This window comes from Camelus dromedarius, chromosome 12, assembly GCF_036321535.1.
Source record: "Camelus dromedarius isolate mCamDro1 chromosome 12, mCamDro1.pat, whole genome shotgun sequence".
NCBI lineage: Eukaryota > Metazoa > Chordata > Mammalia > Artiodactyla > Camelidae > Camelus > Camelus dromedarius.
Window position 1 is genome coordinate 10382848 of NC_087447.1, and position 25491 is coordinate 10408338.

The 25491-nt window shown below is 37.8% G+C and overlaps 1 protein-coding gene across 1 annotated transcript; it reads left to right on the plus strand.

The window, feature by feature from the left end:
* The first annotated feature begins 1581 nt into the window (after positions 1–1581).
* Positions 1582–19761, plus strand: MS4A4A (membrane spanning 4-domains A4A). The gene is made up of 7 exons (XM_031459523.2): positions 1582–1719; positions 7455–7605; positions 8685–8819; positions 12034–12090; positions 13272–13418; positions 17021–17122; positions 19443–19761. The coding sequence occupies exons 2-7, from the start codon at positions 7471–7473 to the stop codon at positions 19566–19568; spliced, it is 702 nt and encodes a 233-aa protein (XP_031315383.1). The 5' UTR covers positions 1582–1719; positions 7455–7470; the 3' UTR covers positions 19569–19761.
* Positions 19762–25491: the final 5730 nt, after the last annotated feature.

The window sequence follows — 25491 nt, forward strand, 5'->3', positions numbered from 1 at the left end:
TTCAGGTAGCCATCATTTGTTCCCTAGGTAACTGGTGCTTCCATGAGTCTAACTCTGTTACTTCAGCATTGTTCCTTCCTATCATTTCTCTGTATGGAGACCAGGATAATACTTTTGAAATACTTTTTTTTTTTCCATTTTGAGAATGATAATTCCAAAGGATTCCAGATAACATAATCTTTCAGATTAGGCAAAACTGGATTTCAATCTCACCTACACCAACTCAGTGAACATCTCTGAGCTTTAGTTTCATTTCCTGTGAAAACCAAAGTAGACGTACATCTAAAGCATATCTGACCTGTAATAAACATTCAATCAATTTTAAGTATGGATATAGTTACAGTCATTAACTTGACAACTTTTTGTAAATTCCCATCACTCAGATGGAAACGTCCTGAAGGTGATGTAAATTCAGGGGAATTATCTGGCCAGTCTCGCTCTCTGCTCCTGGTCCATTTCAGTGACTATGATGCTCTTTCAGTTTCTTGGATACACCATGATCCCTCCAGCCCTTTGGTTTTTCTTCATGCTGATGCCTCTGTCTGCAATATTCTTCATCCCCTAATTATCCTTCATTTGTCCCCTGCTCATTCGTCAGGTCCCCAGTTAAATGCCCCCTCCTCCAGGAAGTCTCCTCTGCATATCCAAGACTGGATTAATTGCTCCTCCCATGAGCTCTCTTACAGCACTCTAGTTTGCAGGGAACTGACTGCTAGATGTAATCGGTTGTGACGCCATCCTGCATGAGGATGGCATATTCACTTGTCTGTATACCCAGCAGTCTATACACTGTGTATATATACTATGTATAAGTCTGTATACCCTTCTTGGGAGCAGGGACCGTGTCTATATTTTTTCACTATTTTATACACAGCACATAGCAGCGCACTGTTTGGCTCAAAATATTTTTCCTCAAATAAAATGTTGAGTGAATGACAACTGAACACCACTTTGCTTTCCTTCACTATATAAATTAAATGTTGATTTCATGTTACGAATGAGGAATTTTAGGTCCAGAGAAATAATAAGGTCATTCAATAAATGATTAGAATTGGGTTTGTCTGATTCAAAGTTCAGTCTCTTTCTATGATACCAGTTGCCTCTTTGATTCAGAAAGGGATCATTTTAATTATTGCTATAAAATCAACTTGTTGCCACTTTAGAGATGTTTATCCAAAATGGTGGAATTTCATGTAAATAATACATTTAAATTGTGTGTAGAATGGTAAGACCTGGTTCTCTAGGGAGATAAGAGGAACATGTGAAAATATGTGAAATTGTGAAAGGGGGCTTTTCAAGTTATTTTAAATGCCATTAAGTTCATTTGCGTATATAAAGACCTTTGAGCAGAGCCTGACACACGGTAAATCCTCAACCACTGATCTCCCCTGATATAAGCAGTGATAACCACTATTATTTTCCTATAAAAGACCGTGAAGCAGTCACTGCCTGTTCAGCAAATTTTCACAATAGACATGCACACTCGTATCAGGGACATAAAATCAGTTAGCTTCCGACGCAAAAGAGGAACTAGCTGTGGGTCTCAGAAGTACTTAGCACAGCTTTGGGGTTTTAGGATAGTGGCTAGGAGAGAAATGCAGATTTAAACTGAGTGAGGGAGTGGAGCGAGGGCAAGTGATTGTATCTGAACTGAAAGCACTTGCTCAGAGACTCCGGCACCTGTAAGAGTCCCAGCAGACATTGCAGGCTTGAAGAAAGGTAGGTCCAAAGACACATCTTCCTAGGCTTTTGGGCTGATGGCTTTCTCATCCACTGGTTCTGGGATCCCTGAAAGTGGAATGAGGGAGGATGCGGTCACCTCCCATGGCAGAAGCTGGTATTCTGGGTTGGGATGGGTTGAGCGAAACTTTCGATGTTTGTTTGGGGGTGGAGGTTGGGGAACAATATTTGCTGCAGAGAGTGGGAGTAAGAACAGGCTCCCAAAGGCTGATGCTGGATGAGGCTGTTTTAGTTATTTTTGTTCTCTAAATCCCCAGGCTATCAGGGAACTGAATGCATTTTTGACTTATTATTTCATGTACTCTTGATGCCTTTTCTTCCATGGTCTTTATTCTCTGTCTCTGAGACGTCATTTTTTTTTTAATTGAAATATAGTTGGTTTACAATATTGTGTTAGTTTCTGGTGTACAGCACAGTGACTCAGAGATATATATATATCTTTTCATAATAGGCCATTACAAGGTATTGAATATAGTTCCCTGTGCTCTACAGTAAGACCTTGTTGTTTATCTCTTTTATGTATAGTAGTTAGTATCTGTAAGTCCCAGACTCCCAGTTTATCCCTCCACCCACCCCTTTCTCCCTCCTGGCGCTGGCTTCAAAAATAAAAAGAAGAGAGATTCAAGGTAAGGTTGGGATAATAGAGATGAGTTGAAGTGGCAGAGTTTCTCTTATCAGCTACATTACCCATTTTAACTCTACAGGAAGGGGACCAGAATGTCAAGGAAGGATTTAAAGAGGAGGGTAACAGAACTGTTTTGCATTCTATTGTGATCATTCTGGCTACAAGTTGGGGGGAATAAACGGGACATCCAGGGTAACAGATGGACACAGGAAAACATTAAGAGGCTATGACAATATTCCTGATAAAAATAAGAGGATACCTTGGTCTGACATGGTAGGAAATGTACCCAGAGTTTGAAAATGGTCATGTTGGATCAGAAGAGCACAATTGATCGGACCTAGAGGGTAGCTAAGAAAAGGCATCAACAACAAACTACCAGGCTTTTTAATTTGAAAAAAAAAAAAAAATGAGCTAATTGTTGATTTTCCCACTGAGGAAAAACACTTGGAGTTCCCGTAGCCCTCTTACTGTTCTTGTGATCTTTATCCTTTGTCACTCTATACTAGGGACTCTGAAATAGTGTCCTCTACATACTTTTCATCGCACTGCATTAGTTTTTTGAATGAAAAATGCTAAGAAAGGCTGGAGATCTTCTGTCTGAGTCTTCTGACATTTGAAGTGGAAATTCTCCCTATTCTCTTCTGGGAAAAGTTGCTAAATGGAGAACAAATTATGGGCTTTATTATTTATAGTGACTTTAACTTAAGCTTCTGGAGGGGCAGATCTCCCAGGAAAAACTGGATTAGAGGATGTGGATTAGAGTGAAGGCCAAGAAGAAAGCTACCTATTTTATTCTCTTTTCTCTGAATTGAGATCTCGGGTCCTGCTCAGGGGATGCTCAAGTAGACAGAAAAGTCTGAATACATGTAGTCAACAACTCGCAATAGGTAACCCAGTTATCATCAGCACAGACTGGAAGATCGAGGGGACAGTCTCCTGGTCTGCCTCTGAGTAGTCTTCTATGTAACTTACTTCATGAGAGCAGAAAACAGAGGACAGCCCTGGCCTCTCAGACCAATTTTTGAGATAAACCGAAAAAGAGGAAGACTCAACTGCTGACCACAGGGCACAATGAATAACACGCTCTAACCAATCCTATAAGCCCCTCTCCTCCGACTCTCCACCTCCCCCAAGACAGGAGCACGTTGGAGCGGGAGGATGCCAGGAATAAAGTCCCTCTCTAGCATGTTCTCAAGTGGCAAGGAGTGTTAGAGGTAGCTTACATTTTATAGATACAGCCTTAAGATGGGTAAATGACAGTAGTAATAACAACAATAATAGTTAACATATATTTAGTATGAATTATGTGAAATGCATCAGCTCAGCATTAAATTTCCACAACAGGCAAGCACTCTTATTTACATTATAGAGTTACAGAAACACGAGATGAAGTAACTTGAGTAAAGAGTGGCAGAGATAGAATTGAAATCCCAGTGATCTAATCCCAGAGCTCTTTTGCTTAAGAGGATGCCCTGTACTAGCCTGGTACATGGAAGAATTATTTTGTTTATGTATTTATCCACTTATCAGTTGATGGGCATTTAGTTTGTTTCCATCTTCTGGCTATTATGGATAATGCTGCTAACAAAATGCAAACACAAGTTTTTGGGTGGACTTACGTTTTCATTTCTCTTGGGTATATACCTGGGAGTAGAATTGTTGGGTCATATGGTAAGTCTGTCTTTAACATTTTGAGGTACTGCCCAACTGTTTTCCAAAGTGGCTGCACTGGTTTACAATCTCAACATCCACGTTTGAGGGTTCCAATTTTTCCACATCCTCACCACCACTTGTTACTGTCTTTAGTTTTTTCCATCCTACTAGGTATGAAGTGGCATCTCATTGTGGTTTTGATTTATGTCTCTTTAATGACAAATGATGTTGAGAATTTTTTCATATACTTATCAGCCATTTGTATATTTCTTTGGAAAAATTAGCCTATTCAAGTTCTTTGTCCATTTTTAAATTGTGTTCTTTTTTTTTTTATAATAGTAAGTGTTCTTCAAATATCCTGGATACAAGCTCCTTATCAAATACAGAATTTGCAAATATCTTCTCCCATTCTGTGGGTTGTCTTTTCACTTTCTTCATGGTGCCTTTTGAAGTCTAATTTATCTGTTTTTGTTTAATTGCTTGAACTTTGGTTTTTGTAACTAAGAAACAATTTCCTAACCCAAGGTCACACAGACTAACTCCTATATTTTTGTCTAATAGTTTTATCGTTTTAGTTCTTATATTTAGGTCTTTGATCCATTCTAAGTTTTTTTGGTTTGGTTTGTTTTTTTGGTGTGAAGAAAGGTCTAACTTCATTCTGTTGCATGTGGGTATGTAGTTTTTTCAACACCATTTACTGAAAAGACTATTCTTTCCTCCTGATAGTGTTGACATCCCTGTCAAAACCAATTATTTATGAATGCAAGGGTTTGTTTCTGGAGTCTCAACTCAGTTCCCTTGTTCTATACATCTGTCCTTGTGCCAGCACCAAGCTGTTCTGAAAATGTAGCCATGTAGTACATTTTGAAATTTGAAAGTATAAGAGCTCCAAATTGTCTTTCTTTTTCAAGATTGTTTTTACTATTCTGAGTCCCTTGTATTTCCATATGACTTTTAAATTATAAGCTTGTAAATTTCTGGGAAAAAGGTTGTTGCTAGGATTTTGATAGGAATCTTGTTGGGTCTGTAGATCAATTTGGGAAGAATTGCCATCTTCACAATATTAAGTCTCCCAAGTCATTCATGTGGGTTGTGTTTCCATTTACTTAGTTTTTCTCTAATTTATTTCAACAATATTTTAACAAGTCCTGCACTTTTTTATTAAATTTATTCCTAAATATTCTATTATTTTCCATTATAAATAGAATTTTCTTTTTATTTTAATTTTCAGATTATTTATTATTAATGTTTAGAAATATAATTGAGTTTTGTATATATTATGTGTATCTTACAACCTTGCTGAACTTGTTTATTGATTTTAATAGTTTTGGGGGGTTAAGGGAGGGCAGATTCCTTAGGGTTTTTTATAAACAGGATCATGTCATCTGTGAATTAAGATGGATTACTTTATTCCTTTCCATCTGAGTGTCTTTTATTTCTTTTTCTTTCCTAATTACTCTGACTGGAACATACAATACAATGTTGAACAGAAGAGATGAGAGTGAGCATTCTTTCTTGTTCCTGATCTTAAGGGAAAAGATTCAGTGTTTCAGCATTAACTATAATCTTGGCTGTGGTATTTCACAGCTGCTTTTGATCAGTTTGTCGAGTGTTTTAATCATGAAAAGATGTTGGATTTTTATTAAATTTTTTTCTACATCTATTAAAGGGTTCATGCAGCTTTTGTCTTTTTGTCTATTAGTATGTCATATTATATTGTTTGTGTTTTTAATGGTTAAAAAAAAAACTTGCATTCTTGATATTAACCTGATTAGGTGTATAATCCTTTTTACATATTATTGGATTCTGTTTGCTAGTATTTTGTTGAGTATTTTTGTGTCTATTCATAACAGATATTCACCTACAGTTTTCTTTTCTTATGGTGGTTTTTCCTGATTTTGGTACTAGCCTCATACAATGAATTGAGAAGTGTTCCTTCCTCTTCTAGTTTTTCAAAGAGTTTTTGAAGAAGAGTTATTAATTCTTTTAAAAATACTTACTAGAATTCACCAGTGAAACCATATGGGCTTATTTTCTTTGTGGGTATTACTTTAATTCCTAATTTAATTTCTTATTATAGAGCTATAAGACTTTTGTGTTTCTTCTTGTGTCAGTTTCACTAGTTAGTGTCTGCATAGGAATTTGACTGCTTAATCTAAGTTACCTAATGTATTGTCATACAGTTGTTCACATCACTCCCTTATCATCTTTTATTATTGTAAAGCTGATAATCATGTTCCTTTTTTCATTCCTGATTTTACTGATTTCTTTCTGCATTTGTTATTGCTCAGTCTAGCTAAAGATTTTCCAATTTTGTTGATCTTTTCAAATACCCCCTACAAAGGGTTCATTGTGGCTGTGGCTGTTGTCATTGCTGGGGTTTTTGTTGTTGTTGCTTGCTTGTTTACTGACTTCTTGATCTCTTCTTCAAAGTCTGTATTCTTTGTAATCTGTGAACATTGAAGTTTCTGCATGATTGTTATAAATCAAATGGTATATCAAATTGGTATAAATTAAATAGTATATCAGAATTGATTGTGGCTTGCAGAGTCTTAACAAGTTTCACTTCCCTCAAAATGTGTGGAAGTGAGCCATGCAACATCTAGATATGGATTCAAATGAGCAGATAAAAGTGTTCAAGTGTCTTAAACCCATCTCCACCACACCCAATTGGGGTTACTATTTAGAGGAGAGAAAGTGGCATAAAAGTATTATATTTGTGCTTTGAGTCTCAGAAAAATAATTTTATGTGTCCTTGCTAGGCATTGCAAGTCAGGATTTAAGACATTTTAATGGAACAAGAGATTTAAATTCTTGGTGCCACAGAGATGACTTGAAATCATAAATTCCATCCCCAAAGTCCAGAGTTTATAGGATGAAACCCATAATTCCATAACATTTAGTAAAGATGTACAGGGTCAGGTTTCCAGCTCTGAGAATGTAAGTGCACTGTGATTAGAAAAGGGGGACCACAAAGTAGTCTACAATAAACTGGAATGCAGATGGTCCTGTGCAGTTTATTACTGTTATAAAAGTTGTCCTTCAGAGGAGAAGTGGCTGTAATTAAGAGAATATACAGTAACAGGGATAGAGATAAAATATGAGTGCAGACTTGATATAGGAACTTGAAGACATTTCCCTAATTTGAGGAGTTCAGCATGTTCACCTCAATTCTATCCACATTTTCCTCTTTTCAAAATTTTCCAGCATCTGAATCTTGATGTCACATGGCATCTCTTTCTCTCTCTCTCTCTCTACGTGCCTCCATCTCTCCTTAAGATGTTTCTTGTTCCATTTTCCCAGCTGGTCTATGCAATAGTTACAGTTTGCAAAGATCTTCTACTGCCTGTTATAATAGAGGGAGTGGATATAGACCAGACCTGGAAACGTTCTGTCATTTCCAGGACCTCATCTTCAATTACATTTCTTACTGTAGCCCCTTTTCTGCTGCCATGACAACCACACCGGGAATGGAACTGACCGCACCAGGGGCTGGCCCTGGTGTGTACCAGCCTGCTTCTCTACACTCATATCTGTGGAAAAGGATGCCAGAGAAGTTCCTGAAAGGGGAACCCAAAGTCCTTGGGGTAAGTCCATTGTGGATCTGGGGGAAGACCAGTCATCCTGTAAATCCAGTACTGATCAGATCTAATGCCACATACTCTGTCCCAGTAGCCCCATATCCATCAGCCAGCCCTAGGGGCATCCATATTTGACGTTCTAGAGTTGAAAAATGATACAGTATTCTATTACGCCATGTTTCTAATGTAGTTGTATTTAAAATATAGTGACTTTAGATTGATTCTAGGGTTGTGGATCATCCGTGATAGCTGTATTTAATGTCAGTGTGGAGGAGTAGCAGAAGAAAAGGCCGCGTGGTGTCCCTTCCACAGACCTTCCCGATAGCTCATGGCCCCATATGGTTACCATGTCTTTCTGGGGAATTTTCTTAGCCTGCTCCTCAGAGGATAAAAATTCTTTTATCTTCTGTGTGTGCATTTCTGTCTGGAGTCTCAGTTGGGTGTGCCTAAAATAATGGACGGTTTAAAGAACAGGTTAATTCAGGTAGAAGGATCGTGAAAATAGAGGTTTATTTTGAGCCCAAGATTTGAACCAATGGTACAAAGTCATAATGGCACCCTGGATCCTTTTTAATGCCTTTTTTTTTTTTTAAATGTAATTGTACTCCAAATCCTATTTTTAGACCCTCTACTCACTCATATCCTCGGGCCCCAGACCCGGAGAAAAAGCCGTATTGCTCTTCTCTTTTTTCTTGCCCTGGACACACTCTCCTTCCTTCAGATTACTGCTCCTTGCTGGAGAAATCACTTCCTCATGTCTGGATCGTGCCTGTCTGGGGGTGTGTAAAGGACACTGACAGTTGTGGCTAGAATAGCATCATGGGTATCAGCACAGCACCTCTGGGTGGGTCCTGGGACACTCTTGTTACCTTGAAATGACTGGCATGATTGGGATAGACATCCTAAGAGATCGTTTTAGTAAGCTGATACAGCCACAGCTCTTTATATGAAAGAGAAGTGACAAGAGTATATCAAGAAGACCATCCGACTTTTTCCAAAGATGGAGAATGAGGGTTGGAAAGGGCGTGGCGTGGGCATCACTTCCGTGGCAGACAATCTGTTTCTACTTTCCTCATCATTTCTAGGTCATGGAGATCCTCATTGCCCTGATGAACTTGAGCTTTGGAACAGTAATAATGTGTGTCACGCTCCCAGATACAGGACTGACTATTACTATCTTTTCAGCGTACACGGGGTATACGGTTTGGGGGTCAGTGATGGTGAGTAAGGAGAATACCGTCAGACGTAGTTGGAGACAACCTAACATAGTTGTTAATATCCTGAGCTTTGGAATCATACCCTAACCCAATCTTGTAGTTCTGTAGCTTTGAGAAAGATAGCTCACGTCCTTTTGACTCAATTTTGTCATATTTGAAATGGGAAAAATAACATAAAACTCATAGAAAGCTTGGTAGATTAAGTATTTAATAGGTATCAGTCAGGGGATATTAAAGTGGCATGTAGCAAAAGACCCAAACCAGAATGGATTAAACATTGAAAGCATTGGTTATTCCACAAGAAGACCTGTTGTTTCCAGGGTTGGTTAATTCAGGAGTGCAGAAGCCTCACTGAGGACAGGTGTCACACCATGTCGGCCTTGTTGACCCATTTCATTGTTCGTAAATGCTCTGTGTGCATGAATGCTTTTCACTCTCAAGCTAACTATGGGCAAAGGCAATAGATTTGCCATTATTGGCTCGGACTATTCAAGATTCACCTCTGTGTCTGGGAAGGGTTCACTGAAGTTTACGAGAGATGGAACAAAATGAAGATTTTGTTAGGAAGGAAGAAGAGGAGACACCGCTGGTATGCAGGCAGTTTAAAGTCGACTATCAAATTTTAGCAAATGCAACTGCCATTAGATAAATTTTGTCTCATAAATTTAATGACAACTATAATTAAAATTAAATTAAAATTTAAGAAAGTTTTAAAAATTCCCCGCTGCAAACAAAATGCAGGTTTGTTTCTATACAAATTAAGAATGTAAACAGAGCATAAACTGTCAAGTTTTACCTACTGACAAAAGGAAAATAAATTTGTTAACTGGGTTTGTGTTAGAATCAAGGAACCAATTCAGGTGTTGTAAGGTTTCCATTTATCTCCGAAACTGAGTTGAGAGTTGTATCGCAGAGGTGGCTTTTTGTTCTTCCTCACCTGTTAACAGAAGAAGTGCAAGATTTGAAGACCAGCAAATGCTGTTCTACATCTGGGCAGCTGTGCAGCGCTTTCTATGTCCGATCATGCTGACGTCAGAAATAGCTTTTATTAAACTCTTACCGTGATCTGGTCACTCTGCTAAGTGCCTTATATGTAAATTACATACATTTACATTCACATTTCAAACAACCATCACAGACTTCTGAGAAAGGGTTTGTCATTGACCTAAATTTATGGATGAAGAAATCGAGACGCAGAGAGATGAAGTAACTTGCCCCAGATTACACAATTATTTGGTACAGGAATCAGGGCCCAAGCAGGGTCAGTCTAATCTCAGTATTGCACACACTGAACCACTAGCCTTCTGCTCACCTTTTCCTTTCCTTTTCAAGACCACTTCTGAATCCAGTTTTCATAATGTGTGCCTTCTACACATGTTCATTAGATGCTCAGGAACTGCAGGAATGTGTTTGTAAATGGAGGTACCACTCAGAATGTTGCCTGTCAGGATCCTGCTAGATGAGCCTTTACTTAAGTAGCAGAGTATTTTTTACTGCTACCTTCAGTGATTCTTTCAACTTATTTCCAGATCGCACCTGGGAAGTGCCTTCTGTTCTTCCTTCTGCAGTACGAGAGCCAATCACACATTTCTTTTATTTTTGGCCCTGGAGTCTCCAGTACAGTTATATGTCACTTATTAGAATCCTATGAAATTATCCCCACATTAGTCTATTTGTTCAGGTTTTCTTTTGTGTACTTTTGAAACATTGTGAAGTTTTATTCATATATAGATATATTTACTTTTCACATTCCTTATTAAGCTTTTCTTCTCTCAGAAACTTCATATATTTTTTTTGCTATGGTAAATGACGTTCTCTTATTAAATCCTGTCTTCAAACGCACAAACACGCACACATTTATAATAGGCATATATAAAATGTCTGTATATAATGTTGTTCTCATGTGCCTTATTGAATTTTCCTAGAGGTTAAAGCAGTTTTTAGTTGATATTCTTGAATTTTGCAGTATAACATATTCATATTTAAGCAACAGTAATTTTAACCATTTGCTTTAAATACTTTTCTTGTATAATTATTTTAGGTACTCTACTAAGAATAATAATACCTAATAGTCTACATTTTTTATCTTGATACTTTCTTTAATGAGATGATGGCCCTACTGTTCCTTTGTTAAACATGATGTAGACTTTTTGACTGAGACACATTCTGTCATGTTATAGAAAATGCAGCTCTTCGTATTGTACAAATGTTTAAGTCAGTAATAACATTGAATTCTATTAAATGTTTTATCAACATTGTAAACATGAATAGCAATTAGTGTGTGAGTTTTCTCCTTAAATATATTAATGTCATAAACTGTAATAATGTTTCAATATTTTAAAAATCTGAACATTTTAAGAAATACCCCACATGTTCATGATTCATTTCATAAAATATGATGGATAATTCTTCCTACTATTTTTTTCTAAAGGTGACTCAGTTTACATTAATCATCTCTATGTCTTGGTATTTAGAAACTCACTGAAGAAATTTATCAAGCTGTTTAATTACATGTCTTTTTTGGTATTAAGGTACAATTATTGAAACTTCAGAAATCAGCTTTGGAAAGCAGACCCCAAAATTCAAACAGTCAAATAGTTCAGGGCAGGGAGCCCAACTGACTTGACTCCAGCCATTTTAGCTAAATGGAAAATAATTACCAAGTTGATGGAGTCAAATGAAATCATATATTCTAATCATTATCTAATATGGAATTTAAATTTTTTTGTTACTATTTTATTCACAACTTCTAATCATCATTTTAAGTAAAAATAATCTTCGGGGAGAGGGTGTAGCTCAGCAGTAGAGTGCATGCCTAGCATGCACGTGGTCTTGGGTTCAGTCAAAAATAAGTAAATAAACAATAAATAAACCTAATTACCTCCCCGCCTTAAAAAAATTAAACTCACATAGACACACAAACAAACCTTCATATCAGGAACTTAGGAGCCTCCTTTATATTTCATTGCCCTCGAGCAGTTTAAACACCATTGCAGTTAGACAGTTTTGGAAAGATTCGATACATCCTCCTGTGACTCTGGTAGAATGTCTCTGTTGTTTCTGGGTAAAAGGGATGGTTATGTATAAACTTTTGTGTTTCTTCCAATATAATTGGTTTGTTTAACATATTTATCACATTTAGGGATATGTTTTAGTAAGTTGGGACTTCAAGTATTTGTTCAAAGTTTTTTACCTGCATTTTCCCTCTTGTTACTAGTTTATTATTTCAGGGTCCTTCTCAATTGCAGCAGGAATTAAAACGACAAAAGGTCTGGTGAGTGTTGTCTCCTGTTTGTTCTTTTTCGTTCGAAAAGAAGGATCAAACTAGTATGTATTCTGCCAGAGAGGAAAACAGATTTTGTTTGTTTTTTAAAAAATCAGGACAGACTGTAAATTTTAACTAGTCGGATGGGTCTGTAAAAAAATTGTCTGATAGTAGAGTTATTGACGTGAGAGTGAATAGTTTGGGAAGGTAGTTGCTGAGAAAATGGTTATGACAGCACAGAGAATTCCTGAGGAGAAATGTCAAATGAGATTGGTCAAACAAACCCTGTAGTCTGAGATCCAGGCCATGACAGTGGCAACGATGCTGGTGTGGCCAGTATCTGTTGACTTATTGATTAAGCTGTGTATCCCAACTGTATGCAGAAAGGATTTGGATTCAGTGTGCAATGAAAGAAGTTTACACTGAGGCTATTTAAATAAGAAGAAGACAGTTTAAAACGTAACTTTCATGCCAATATATCTTTCACAAAGCCAATAAAAGACAAAAGCCCAGACCCCAACAGACTCCTTTTTTCTGGCTAAAGACGGTCTTTGAGTTTCCATTGCTCAAAGGACAAGTATCAAACTGTGGAGCATGGTCAGTATGGCTTTTCCAAATCTGACCTCAACCTATCTCCCTAGCATCTCCTCCAGATGTAACCGTTAAGATCTGCCTTGTGCTCCAGCCGCACTGATCGTCTTATACTCTCTTAGGGAATCTTAGTTCTTCTACAAACCTCCATAACTTTGCCATGAGAAGATAATGTACGAAAACGAACATACAACAGAGGGAGATAGTATGATGCAAAAGACATGGAGGCTGAGAGGCAGGCAGAATTTAGAAAGTACTGAGAAGTCAGGCGCCTGAAGGAGAGCGTAGGAGGAGGTAGACAGCAGACAGGACTGTGCAGCTAAAGTGTGAAGGGTATAGAAAGCCCTGCTAAGGAGACTGGAGTTTATCTCATGCACCCATGGGAGTTTCCTGAAGGACTTAAATTTGGGAATAACGGGATGAGATTTGTGCCTTAGCAGGAGGTCAGAGCAGGGAATGAGACAAGTTAGGGAGCTCCTGTAGTCATCAAGACAGAGAAGATAGACTGTGTGAGGCAAGAAGTGGGTGGGTGTAACGTGATTGATGGAGACATCTGAGGATGTTGTTGCGTTGTTTAATTGATTTTCATTCCTTTCTAGGTCCAAGGTAGCCTAGGATTGAACATCGCCAGCTCTGTCTTGGCTTTATCTGGGGTCATACTCACTGCAATCAGCATGATTTTGGGTTTAGAAATCCCTTACTGTGAACAGGAAGGAAATTGTTTCATGATCAGATCTATTTTAATAGTGAGTGCATCTTCTTTTCATGGGATACTGTGGTGGAAACAAGTCATGGGACCCCTGGCTCTGACAAAAGTAACAATCTGTATTCTCTAATTGATGACTCTCTTTGGGAAGCTGGAGATGATTGAGAAATAGGACAGTGTTTTGTTTAGGAGTCATGCCCGCATCTCATCTTTCTCATTGTCCCTCTTCTATGTGTGATGAGGGAAAGCGGGAAGGAAGCTCATAGTTATAGAACAAATACTCCTAATAGTTGGGCTGGTAAGTATCTTGCGTAATTTTTCCTGTTTAATTGCAAAACATGCATAACTATGTACTGTTATCTGCTCTAAAAATGGAGCCCAGATGTCAGTCCCTCTGTATCCCCAGGCCTTCCTGATGGAGCCTAATGGCGTTCCCTGATAATATAAAGTAGAATAGTCTTAAATGTTATCCAACAAGTAGGGAATGACCCAGTATCCCTTTCAGCATCTCTGGATGTTCTTGTAAGATTAAGCACTTTTGGCCTCAATGTCCACCTCCTGGCAAATTCTGTCTTTGTTGTGTATATAACTGCTTTTCTGTACCACTTGCCCTCTCCTGGATATTATCCTAATTGCTTTAGTCTCCAACACCAGATTTTGCAGGTAGTACAACTTTCTGAAGCTTGGGGCCATTGGGTAAGTGTAGGGAGGAAGACTTTTTGCAGCACAGCTTTGCAGACTGAAAAGCAGTTAAATCTATATTATTAAAAAGTCTATTAGCCTTTCTTGACACCACTGAAGTGTCTGTTATCTGAGCTCCATGTGAGCTTCTGGCCTTTCCCTGTGCTGCTTAATTCTTTGTCCCATTATGTCCTTTAATCACCTAAATTTGGAAACTCATCATTCTTCCTAACTTACTATGCAGATCAATTGCATTGCCTTTTCTTTTTTTTTTCCTTGCTAATCCTAGGTAAATCTTGAGTGCTATATAGTCACACCAAAATAACCCCTTCAGTGTCTTTGCTAAACTTATTTACTCCTCTTGAGATTCCTGACGGTTCTTTTTTTTTTTTTTTTCCAGTTCTTACAGTAAGCAATTTTATTTCTTGCTACTCATTCAAAATAAGAAGAAAGATGGGGAGGATACAGCTCAGTGGTAGAGTGCATGCCTATCATGCACAAGGTCCTGGGTTCAATCTCCAGTACCCTATCAAAATAAATAAACAAAACCCTAATTACCTCCCTGCTCTCAAAATACATAAAAATGTGAAATTGTTTTTAAAAATGCTCAAAAAAAATTTTTGGAAAAAAAAGAATTTTTTTCAGCACACTTAACATTTTTTCCCCAAGGTCATGTGGTTAGAAATTGGCAAAAGCAAGATTAGATACTGTACCTTCCTGCCTCTCATCCTCCTATTATTTCATATTCTTCCATGTAGGTATCCTGAAGAAGAATCTTACTTTCAGTTTCTGAAGTTCTTTCCATGCATAGACTCCAAGGGCAATGACAGGGATAAAATCTACCAGCTGCACAGGGCTGGCTTCACAGGCCTGGGACCTGCATGGTCACACAGGGCTTTGTAGTTAGAAGAGCCTGAGGCTTGGTTTACAACTCGGCTGTTTCTGTCTTGAAGTTCTTAATACCTTTTTAACAAAAGGCCCTGTAAATGATAGAGCCAGTCCTGCCTTCATCTCAGTCACCTCCCAGAAGCCATCACAAATTCCTCTTGTGTGATCATTTTCTGCCTCTCCTGATAGCAGAGCACATCGATAAGGGTTTCCTGACATCTGAAGCATTAAGTCTGTTCCTACCTGGACACCTGCACGGCCAGTCCCCAGGTCTATGGGCCTATGTTTCATGCCCAGTCCTAGGGTTGGCCCTCTGAGAGACATAAGAAGACTCGTCTTCAGGGTGCTCATCTTCCTAGGAGTGAAAGAAATATTGGAAAGCAGTTAGAGGTTGACAAAACCCCGAGGGCTTACTTTTGAATATAATTGTAAAAGAGAGGTTGGAAAAAGATGAGCTCTTTGTAGGAAAGAGTAGAGCAGACGCTACCTGGAATCATTGGGCAGGACCGTATGAAATTGCCAGCGATCAACTGTGCTTGATTTAGAAAGACGGCAGCTTCCTTTAGCTCCCCCTTATATATTATCTATATTTTTTGCTACTTCTTGAGAATTTAGCCTGGTGCCTGTTTTTGTAAATGAAATATTACTGGAATGTAGCCACACTCATTTGTTTTCATATTATCTGTGGCTCCTTTTGAGCTATAATTGCAAAGTTGAATATTTGTGACAGAAACCTTATGGCCTGCAAAACCTAAAATATATGCTAGCTGGCCCCTTACAGAAAGTCTGTCAACCCCTGGTCTGCCTTACTAGATGGTAAAATCCTTGAAGTTAGGGAAATTGCTTGGTTTGCTGCTCTGTCTTCTACGCCTACAACAGTTCCTGAAACAGAGAGTCTACTGAATATGTTGAAGAAATGAGTCAATAGATAAAGAAGCAATGAATGCAAATATTCTTCAGGTCCCCTTGAGTCAGTATCACATACGGCCTGGCTCTTGCTCTATTGGCTCTTCCACAGCAGAGGTACTACCCCTATTCATGGAGAGAAAAAGAGAAACTATTTAGAGTAAATAATCTCTGGCATCAATTCAGGCAACTGATTCAAATTTTTAGAAAGAAGAGTACTGCCTAGTGTTTCTCAAATCTGACCATGTATTTTGGCTGAAGATTAAAGCCAATGGCTAAAGACCTAAAGCCAGTTCTCTGGGGAGATGGATTAAAGCCCAACCACCGCAGTTTCGCAGTTGCATTCGTTTCTCATTGTTGCTGTAACAAAATTACTACAAACTTCGTGACTTAAAACAACATAAATTTATTGTCTTTACAGTTCTAGAGATTAGAAGTTTGGAATGGTTCTCACTGAGCTAAAATCAAAGTGTTGGCAGGGCTGTGTTCCTTCCTCTCTGGAGGCTTTGTGGGAAAATCAGTTTCCTTGCCATTTCCGGCTTCCCAAGGCTGTCTGCACTCCTTGGCTTGTTGTCCCATCCTCTCATTTCAAAGCCAGCAGAGCAACATCTTCCAATATCTCTTGGACTTCGACTCTTCCTCCTCCTGCTTCCACTTACAAGGACTCTGTAATTCTTTGGGGCTTACCTGGGTAATCTAGGATAACCCCTCCATCTCAAGGTCAAATAATCAACGACATTAATTCCTTCTGCAAACCTAATTCTCCTTTACCACGTAAACTGACATATTCACGGACAGGTTCTGGGCATTAGAATGTGGACCTCTTTGGTCTGTTTATTAGTCTGTCTACAAACATTCCTCTGCCTACAATTACTAGGATGGGAAGTCGTTATTATTGTATCAACTGTATGGAATTTCTACTGTTTGAAAGAACTCGTTTGATAATTATCTTCATGATCCCTTCCTCCTTTCTGTTGCATTTTCACATTCTGTGTCTGTAATATCCCTAGAAAGCAGAGGGTGGGGAAAAGAACCTGGCTTCAGTTGGGAGCCAGTATTTCTGATCTCTGGCCAGTGCTGCTTCCCTTGGGGCCTTGTAATCAGTGGTCAGTGTTTGAACTTGTCATCTCGATCCCTTACATTTCCTTCTTACGAATCTGTCTCTAGGGTATGGACGTTATGATGTTCCTTTTAAGTATTCTGGAGTTCTGCATTGCCGTGTCTCTCTCTGCCTATGGATGCAAAGTAATATGTTGTAATCCTAATGGGGTAAGTATCAAGCTTCCCTTGACAATGTCTATATTAGTTTTTCTACTGCCGTGTAACACATTACACAAACTCAGTGGCTTAAAACAACGCACATTTACTATCTCTCAGTTTCCATGAGTCAAGAGCCTGGGCACGGCTGAGCCGGGTCCTCTGCGCAGGGTCTTACAAGGCTGTCATCACGGAATTGGCTGCAGTGTGGTCTCAGCTGAGGCCTCTGGTCCTCTTTCCTGCTCCCAGAGCAGAATTTCTTTCCTCTCAACTGAGGAACTCATGACAACTCGCTTCTACTCTGAGCGCAGCAAGAGAGCTAAAGCGCCTGGTGCTTTCCAGCTCTTTTAAAGGGGTCAGATGATTAGGTCAAGTCCATCCAGAATAATGTCCTTTTTGATAAACTCAAAGTCAACTGATTAGTAGCCTACTCAAAAGAGTGATATCCTCTCCTATGCGGAATCTAAAAAAAAAAAAAAAAAAAAAAGACAAATGAACTTATTTGTGAAACAAAAACAGACTCACAGACATAGAAAACAAACATGGTTACCAGGGCGGGACGGGGTGGGAAGGGATAAACTAGGAGTTCGAGATTGGCAGATACTGACTGGTATATATAAAACAGATAAACAGGTTTATACTGTATAGCATAGGGAACTATATTCAATATCTTGTAATAGCTTACAGTGAAAAAGAATATGAAAACAAATATATGTATATTCATGTATGACTGAAGCATTGTGCTGTACACCAGAAATTGACACATTGTAAACTGACTATATACCTCAATTAAAAAAAAAAAAAGACTAAACACTGATTTAAAAAAAAAAGAGTGATATCCCATCATATACACAAGTCCCACCCACAACTCAAGGGGAGGCCATCATACAGGGACATGGGTTACCGGGTGTCACTTCAGAATTCTGCCTGCCACAGCGGATAAAGAAAAACTATTTTCCTCCATCCTTACTACCCCAAAGGGCATCTCTCTTAGTTCAGATGAGAGAATACTTCACAATGTAGAGAGTCTCCAGAGAGTGCCCAATTTTTACTCCATTATCCAATTTTGGAAACCTTCCCTGAGCTACTGAAGCAAGTCAGGGTTTCAGACTTACCCAGTATACGTACATTTGCCCATTTTCTTACCTTGAGACCTGCAACAGATCTTCCTGGCTGCTAAGCAGAGAGAAGGTCGCATAGAGATGGTTTGGAAATGGGAGGAGAAAAGGGACCAAACGGCACTAGAAAGAATAGGACAAGTGTATCTTCCAAGAACTAAGGGTTCAGGGTGAGAAAATGGATATTAAAACCCTAAGAGATGTTCATTAACTTCGTTACCCAAAGCCAATCACAAAATAATAATAGTGGGATGACGTGATTTTTCTGGGGCTCTTCTATACCAGTCTGTGCCTCTTTACTTTCTTTTGGGGCTTTTGTGCGACACCACAACCCCCACCCCCACAGCCTTTCCCCATGGAAGAGAGATTGACTAAATCACATCAACTCTGTGAGTGGACTTTGACGTTACAAGACCCTAGAAGCTAGCGTTTCTCGCAATTTCTATCGATTTTGTAGTTTCATTAAGTGAAGCATTTTGTTCTTATTAAGTGAGCCATTTGGACAACACCACACTCCTCAGTAATGTCGTATTTCAGTAGTGTTTATGTCTAGACCTGTGTTTCCTTTTGCTCCTAGAGAAGTGACAGAACTGGGAAATACGTCTCCCACTAACCCCACTGATGACGGCTGGAGAGTGTGATGCCAAAGAGCAATGGCTCTGGGGCATATAATGCCTGGGTCTTTTATCTCATCCTGGTTCACCCATCCCACCTCCCGCTCCCCCCACCCCCACCCCGCAACACTCCATTTCATACTGAGTTTGTGGAAGAAGGACCAGCATTTTCCTTAGTTTCCTGATGGTTCCTGCCTTTCTGGGTCATTGTGGGTTCCGCAGTGCTTTAGTCATGGCTAGCAAATCAGTGATTTGGGTATTTGCCATCGACATAAACCTGGTTTGGAAGAAGAGCTCTATGTTTTCCAGTAACACTGTGGTTTACCCAGCGTGCTGGGTACCATCATCCACACGTAAGACCGAGCCACTTGTAAGATCACAGCAACAGCTGTCAGCATCTCATCCCAAAAGCTACCACTGAATGTTTTTTCTTAGCTGTAGCCTGATCTAAAGAATTCTTGAGAAACTCCACCAATTAGATCTTGAAACTGAAATCAGAGAAAGGGTAGACTCTGATAATGATGACATTGTGTAGACAGGAGAGAGAAGCCCTGAGGTTATTTGGTTGACTCACCTATGGCATTCTGATTAATTTCACAGGTTGTGTTCATTCTGCCATCAAATCCTCACATGGCAGAAATAGCATCTCCCGCACCATTTACAGGAGGTTTGATGCCACTAATGGATCAACAGAAAAATGTTCCAGAAAATGTATCCCTACAGTAATGCGAGAACCCAGTTTGGGAGAGTACCAGAATCCAACTATTTTATATAAAATTCAGAGTCATGTTATTTTTTCCTCTAAGCACTCAACAGCTCACTTCACTAGCTCTTTGTAAACAATAGCAGACGTTAAATAAATAAATCATGCATTTAATGAGTCAATAGTATCCCCTCTTTTCTTATATATATGTGTAATTTTATTACAATATTTTCTTTATCCATTCATCTATTGATGGACACTTAGGTTGTTTCTCTATCTTAACTTTGTGAATTGTGCTTCAATAAATGTGGAAGTGCAGATATCTCTTTGAGACAGTGATTTCGTTTCTTTTGAATATACAGTTGACCCTTGAACAACACGGATTTGAACTATGTGGGTCCACTTATAGGAAGATTTTTTTCAATAAATATTCTGGAAAAATTTGGGGAGATTTGCAACAGTTTTAAAAATGCACAAACTGCATAGTCTAGAAATATCGAAAAAATTAAGAAAAGTTAGTTATGTCTTGAATGCATGTAATATATGTAGATATACATATAACATACAAATGTTATATATGTGTGTGTTATATGTAACACACACCTATGTGTTAATTGGCTGTTTGTTACCAGTAAGTCTTCTGGTCAACAATAGGCTATTAGTAGTGAAGTTTGGGGGGAGTCAAAAGTTATACATAGATTTTCAACTGTGTGGGAGTTGGAGATCTCTAACCCCTGCCTTTCTCAAAGGCCAACTATATATTTAGAAGTGGATTTGCTGGATCTTATGATAACCCCATTTTTAATTTTGGGGGGAACCTCTATACTTTTTTTCCATAATGGCTGTACCAACTTGCATTTCCAACAGCAGTGAGCTGGTTTGGTTCACTGGTGGGTGGGACCAAAGCCAAGGGCTTCTAGAGTTAGTGCTGACTCACATCTATAATACCATCAAAAAGAATAGTATACTTAGGAATAAATGTAATCAAAGAGGCAAAAGATGTGTACACTGAAAATTACAAGACACTGGTGGAAGATCTTGAAGGAGACAGGAGTAAATTAAAAGATATCCTGTGTTTGTGAATTGGATGAATTAATATTGTCAAAATGTCCACACTGCTCAAAGTGATCTACAGATCAAATGCAATCCCTATCAAAATTTCAGGGACATTTTTCACAGAAAAAGGAAAAAACAATACTAAGATTCATATGGAACCACAAAGATCCCAAATAGCTAAAGCAATATAGAGCAAGAAGAACGAAGCTGGAGGCATCACATTTCCTGATCTTTGGCAAAGGTGCCAGGAACACACAATGGAAAAAGGACAGTCTTTTCAATAGAAGATGTTGGATATTCATATGCAGAAGAATAAAATTGGATCTATATCACACAATATACATAAAAGTCAAATCGAATGGATTAAAGACGTAAACATAAAGCCTGAAACTATAAAACTCCTAGAAGAAAACATAATGAAAACCTTTCTTGACATTGATCTGAACAATTATTTTTTTGGATATGATCTCCAAAACACAGATAGCAAAAGCAAAAATAGACAAATGGAATTGCATCAAGGCAGTCTCTATTCAGTTTTTTTTTTTTTTATAGTTCCGTTCTGAGCTCCATGCACACTTTAATTTCAGTATCTATGTTTTCTTCAAGAATGCTCATTGTAGGATCATGGGAATATAAGGCCTCCCTGTCTCTACACCCTCCTGTCTGCCTTTGCCAGCTCCGCAGATTGACAGTAGTTACAAAAACCACTTAATGCATTCTTTTTCTTGGTTAAGGATTAAACAACAATCAAGCAAGGTCCATTAAGGTAAATATTAAAACTAGTGTTTTTATGTTAAATAGATATCCTGTGTCTATCTATTGCTGGACATCAAGGAAGATACAGATAACCTGGCTTATTACTGGCACTTGTGTGCCTTTATAAAGGAACAAGCTTTAAGAAAAAGTCAAATAAACAGAAATAATGAGAAATAGAAATAAGATGGCTCTTTGATTTCATGGTTGAGAGGCTGTCTCTTGAAGCTTCTTTTAACTGATTTTTAGTAAATAATTTTTATAGTTTAAGCCATTTCAATTGAGTGCTTTATTAATTGTAACAGAGTTTTTGTCATGTTTCTTCTTCTGTAAGTTATTTGTTCATTTTATGCCTATTTCACCATACAGTGAAAACATATTTATCTATTCTTGTACCAATCACAGTCTTACAATTATTTTTTATGTGTTGATATTTTTGAATAAGGGAATATGCTACTTCTCTCATTTATATTTTTTCTTCAATATTTCATTTACATTTTACAACTTTTGATACATGGCATTTATTCCCATTTGTTCTGATAATCATGGCCTGAATTTCTTCTAAGAAACTACTATTCCTTTACTCCCAACTCACATACAAGTTTAGAGCTGACTTTAACCTTAACCTCTCCTAGATCTGGACAATGGCAGAATTAGATCAATCCAACCTGAGTGACTGGTTCTGTGACAGTCTTGTGACCAAATAAAAACATCAATTGTATGAATGGCTGACACATTTCTAATCAAAGCTAATCCTGGCATTTTTTTGCTTCATTGAGCAGGAAAGTGTCTTCTTATTTTCTCTTTCCCACTGGGCCTGGAGCTATGAGGATGTAAATCTTCTGCTATTAGTAGCCATCATGCTGCTATATGAATCCCATCAAAGACAAAAAATGCTTATGTATACAATGGAATACTATGCAGCCGTTAAAAATGACAACATAACGCCATTTGCAGCAACATGGATGTCCCTGAAGAATGTCATTCTAAGTGAAGTAAGCCAGAAAGAGAAAGAAAAATACCATATGAGATCACTCATATGTGGAGTCTAAAAAAAAATGAACATAAATACAAAACAGAAACAGACTCATAGACATAGAATACAAACTTGTGGTTGCCAAGGGGGCAGGGGGTAGGAAGGGACAGACTGGGATTTCAAAATTTGTAGATACTGACAGGCATATTCAGAATAGATAAACAAAATTATACTATATAGCACAGGGAAATATATACAAGATCTTGTGGTAGCTCACAGCGAAAAAAAAATGTGACAATGAATATATGTAGGTTCATGTATAACTGAAAAATTCTGCTCTACACTAGAATTTGACACAACATTGTAAAATGACTATAACTCAATAAAAAATGTAAAAAAAAAAAAGATAAATGCTTACAGAGGAGAGCAGAACTGAGAAGTTTTTAGTGAAAAATTCATTTCTAATGATGTCCTTTGAGTCTCTGAGTCAAGATGTAACTGGAATTGGATCAATCCCTGAAGTTTTAGTACCTAAAGAAATTAAAATGAAACTCTTCAGGTAGTACAATACTGGGCAAAATCCTCTAATGGCTTCCTGTCTAATTCAGAATAAAAGTTAAAGCTCATACTAAGCCCTATAAAATCCTAGATCACTTGATCATTTACTATCTCTTGGATTTTATAAAAATACCCTACACTCATATTTGCTGATACATTGCTTTGGGTTGATTTAAAATGGCCTCAGAATGCCTTCCTTTTGTCAAAATTTTTACATGCATAAATCTTTTCATGTTCATATTTATATAAGCGACCTAAGAGTGGTACATTTTTAGTCACAAAAAAATCATAGAAACAATCTAGGCTATTAGAGCAAGATAATACGATTCTAAGAAGCTTTTAAAAAAGACTGCCTGCATTTCACATCATGTCGTTCTAAACTTCACAGTAATTTATAGATCTGCTTTTGTTGATTGACTTGATTTCTCCTAGTTATTGGTTATTGTTATTTTTCTGCTTTTTGGCATGTATAGTAATTCTTGATCAGGTGCTGGATATTGTCATTTTTATGTGACTGTTCAAACTTTCTTTTTTCAAAGAGTATTGTTCTGACAGGCAGTTAAACGTGAAGACAAGTTTGAAGTTTTGAGGCTTTTAAAAAGCCTTTCTAGGGAAGGTTTAGAGTTGTTATTACTCTGGGCTAGTTTGGATTTATTATTAAAGCATAATAACCTTTCTGGGGGTCTTTATTCTATACTCTGAGTATGTGTGGAAGACTCTGCATTCCAACTGATCAGAACTTGAGTGTCTCTCACCTCTGTGTGTCTTGGTCAGCATTCAGCTTGTAACTACCCAACTACCTGTTTATTGTTTGACTGGACTTTTGGAATTTCAACCTGTAAAGGTACAGCTTAGTATTCAACAAATTTAAGGGAACTCTCTTGCAGTTTTCAGGAACTCTATTCCCTGCATAGCTACGTCCTTTATGGTTTGCCACCTACTAATTCTAGCTGCCTCACCTCCCTCAAACTGATTTCTGTCTTCTCAATTTGGTAAGATCAGCAGGGATCCATCTCCCTGACTGTGGTCTAGAAAGTTCCTTATGCAGAAAGCCAGAGCAATTGTTATAGTCATGTTTGTTTCCATCTTCTCATTGTTGAAAGCCCTACACTGACTACTGTACAATGTCTGAAAGCAGCTATTTAATTTTTTTTCCAGTTTTCTAGTTTTACAGTGGGAAAATAAGCCTGGTTCTAGTATGATTGCAAGAATTGAACTTCAGTTTTAAAAAGGTATTTGTAAACATAGGTATTTATATTTTTATTTCAGTTTCCAATATTTAAAATGTATTTAAGGGTGTTGACATATGTAATTTAATTGAATCAACACCTACCTGATAATTTAAAATCTTCAACCATAAAGTTCAAGTGTAACAATTTTCATATGCTGATTTTTTAAGCCACCTTATTTAGATTCCATAAGAACCAACTCATAAAAGACACCCATTTCAGTTGTTATTTTATTTTTAAATTATGATATTTTCCAACGCCTTTATTGAGTAATATCCAGATAGTTTTAATCCATGCTGGAAATTTTTGTTTTCCCACAACACAAGCATCAGAAACACAATAAGACAATGCTATTCAAATTTCAGGGCAAAAATATTTATATTTTTGAATTAACTAAAATATGTCCCTTGGTTTATATTTATAATTTGCTATGTGATAAACACAGGAAAGATATACGAAGTCATTTTCTTTTGATTGGCTAGTGCATGGAGAAAAACAGATTAATCAACATCTAAATTTGAGATATGATTTTAACAAAATGGACAATGCATTTGACTTCCTTTTAGAGAATCTTTAAAGTCAACAATTTTTTTGCTGACAGATTTGTTGGGGTTGCTACTGCTCATGTGATTTCCAGGAACTTTACTGACTTTGATTAGCTGTGTAAGGCTGCTGATATTAGACATTTTAATTTTTCATGTCCAATAGGTACATACATTCAGGCAGGGGAAGCAATTCTGAAAGTTCCTTGTGGTTCACCCCCAATTATTTTTTGTCAATTTCAGCAAAGTGTGGTTATTTTCCCCCAGTGAAAAAGATCAAAACAGCTTGCTCTAATCCTTCTCAGGTACCAGATACAGCTTCACCAGAACCAAGCTCTAACTTGCATTCATCTTTTGGGTGGACGTCTTCAGTTTAGCCAAACGGGGTTGACCATCAAGAGGAGGAGGGTCACACTCTGGCTGGAGCTCAGGCACCTCACTCCTTTGTGGCACTTTTCTAATTTTTGATCTGGGAGGGAGGAACACAGGTGTGTTCACTTTGCAATCGTTCATTGAGTGTACACTTATAATTTATACACTTCTTATGTTCTTCCAACTTAAATATCAGTGCTAAATCCCTGTCTTGATCTCTGTTTTCTAAAGAACCAGGCTAAGGCAACAAAAAGTTAATTAAAAAAAAAAGATGTTGCACATTTCTATGCAAATAGATTATACATGAAGAATTTTACCTCTGTGTAAATACAGGGTCAAAAAATTACACCAGCGTTTAAGTTTTCACTCATAGTTAAAAAAGGGAAGGGAAAAAAACATGACCAGTGCAGAGCTTTGCATGAGGGGTTTGGAACTTCAACATTATACACTTTTTCGCGTT

Bases quoted from the DNA above. Each gene is read 5' to 3' on its own strand.
- MS4A4A (XM_031459523.2), top strand. From the start codon at position 7,471: ATGACAACCACACCGGGAATGGAACTGACCGCACCAGGGGCTGGCCCT. The intron at 7,606-8,684 runs GTAAGTCCATTG...CATCATTTCTAG, and splicing joins GGGAACCCAAAGTCCTTGGG to GTCATGGAGATCCTCATTGC. The intron at 12,091-13,271 runs GTGAGTGTTGTC...ATTCCTTTCTAG, and splicing joins TTAAAACGACAAAAGGTCTG to GTCCAAGGTAGCCTAGGATT.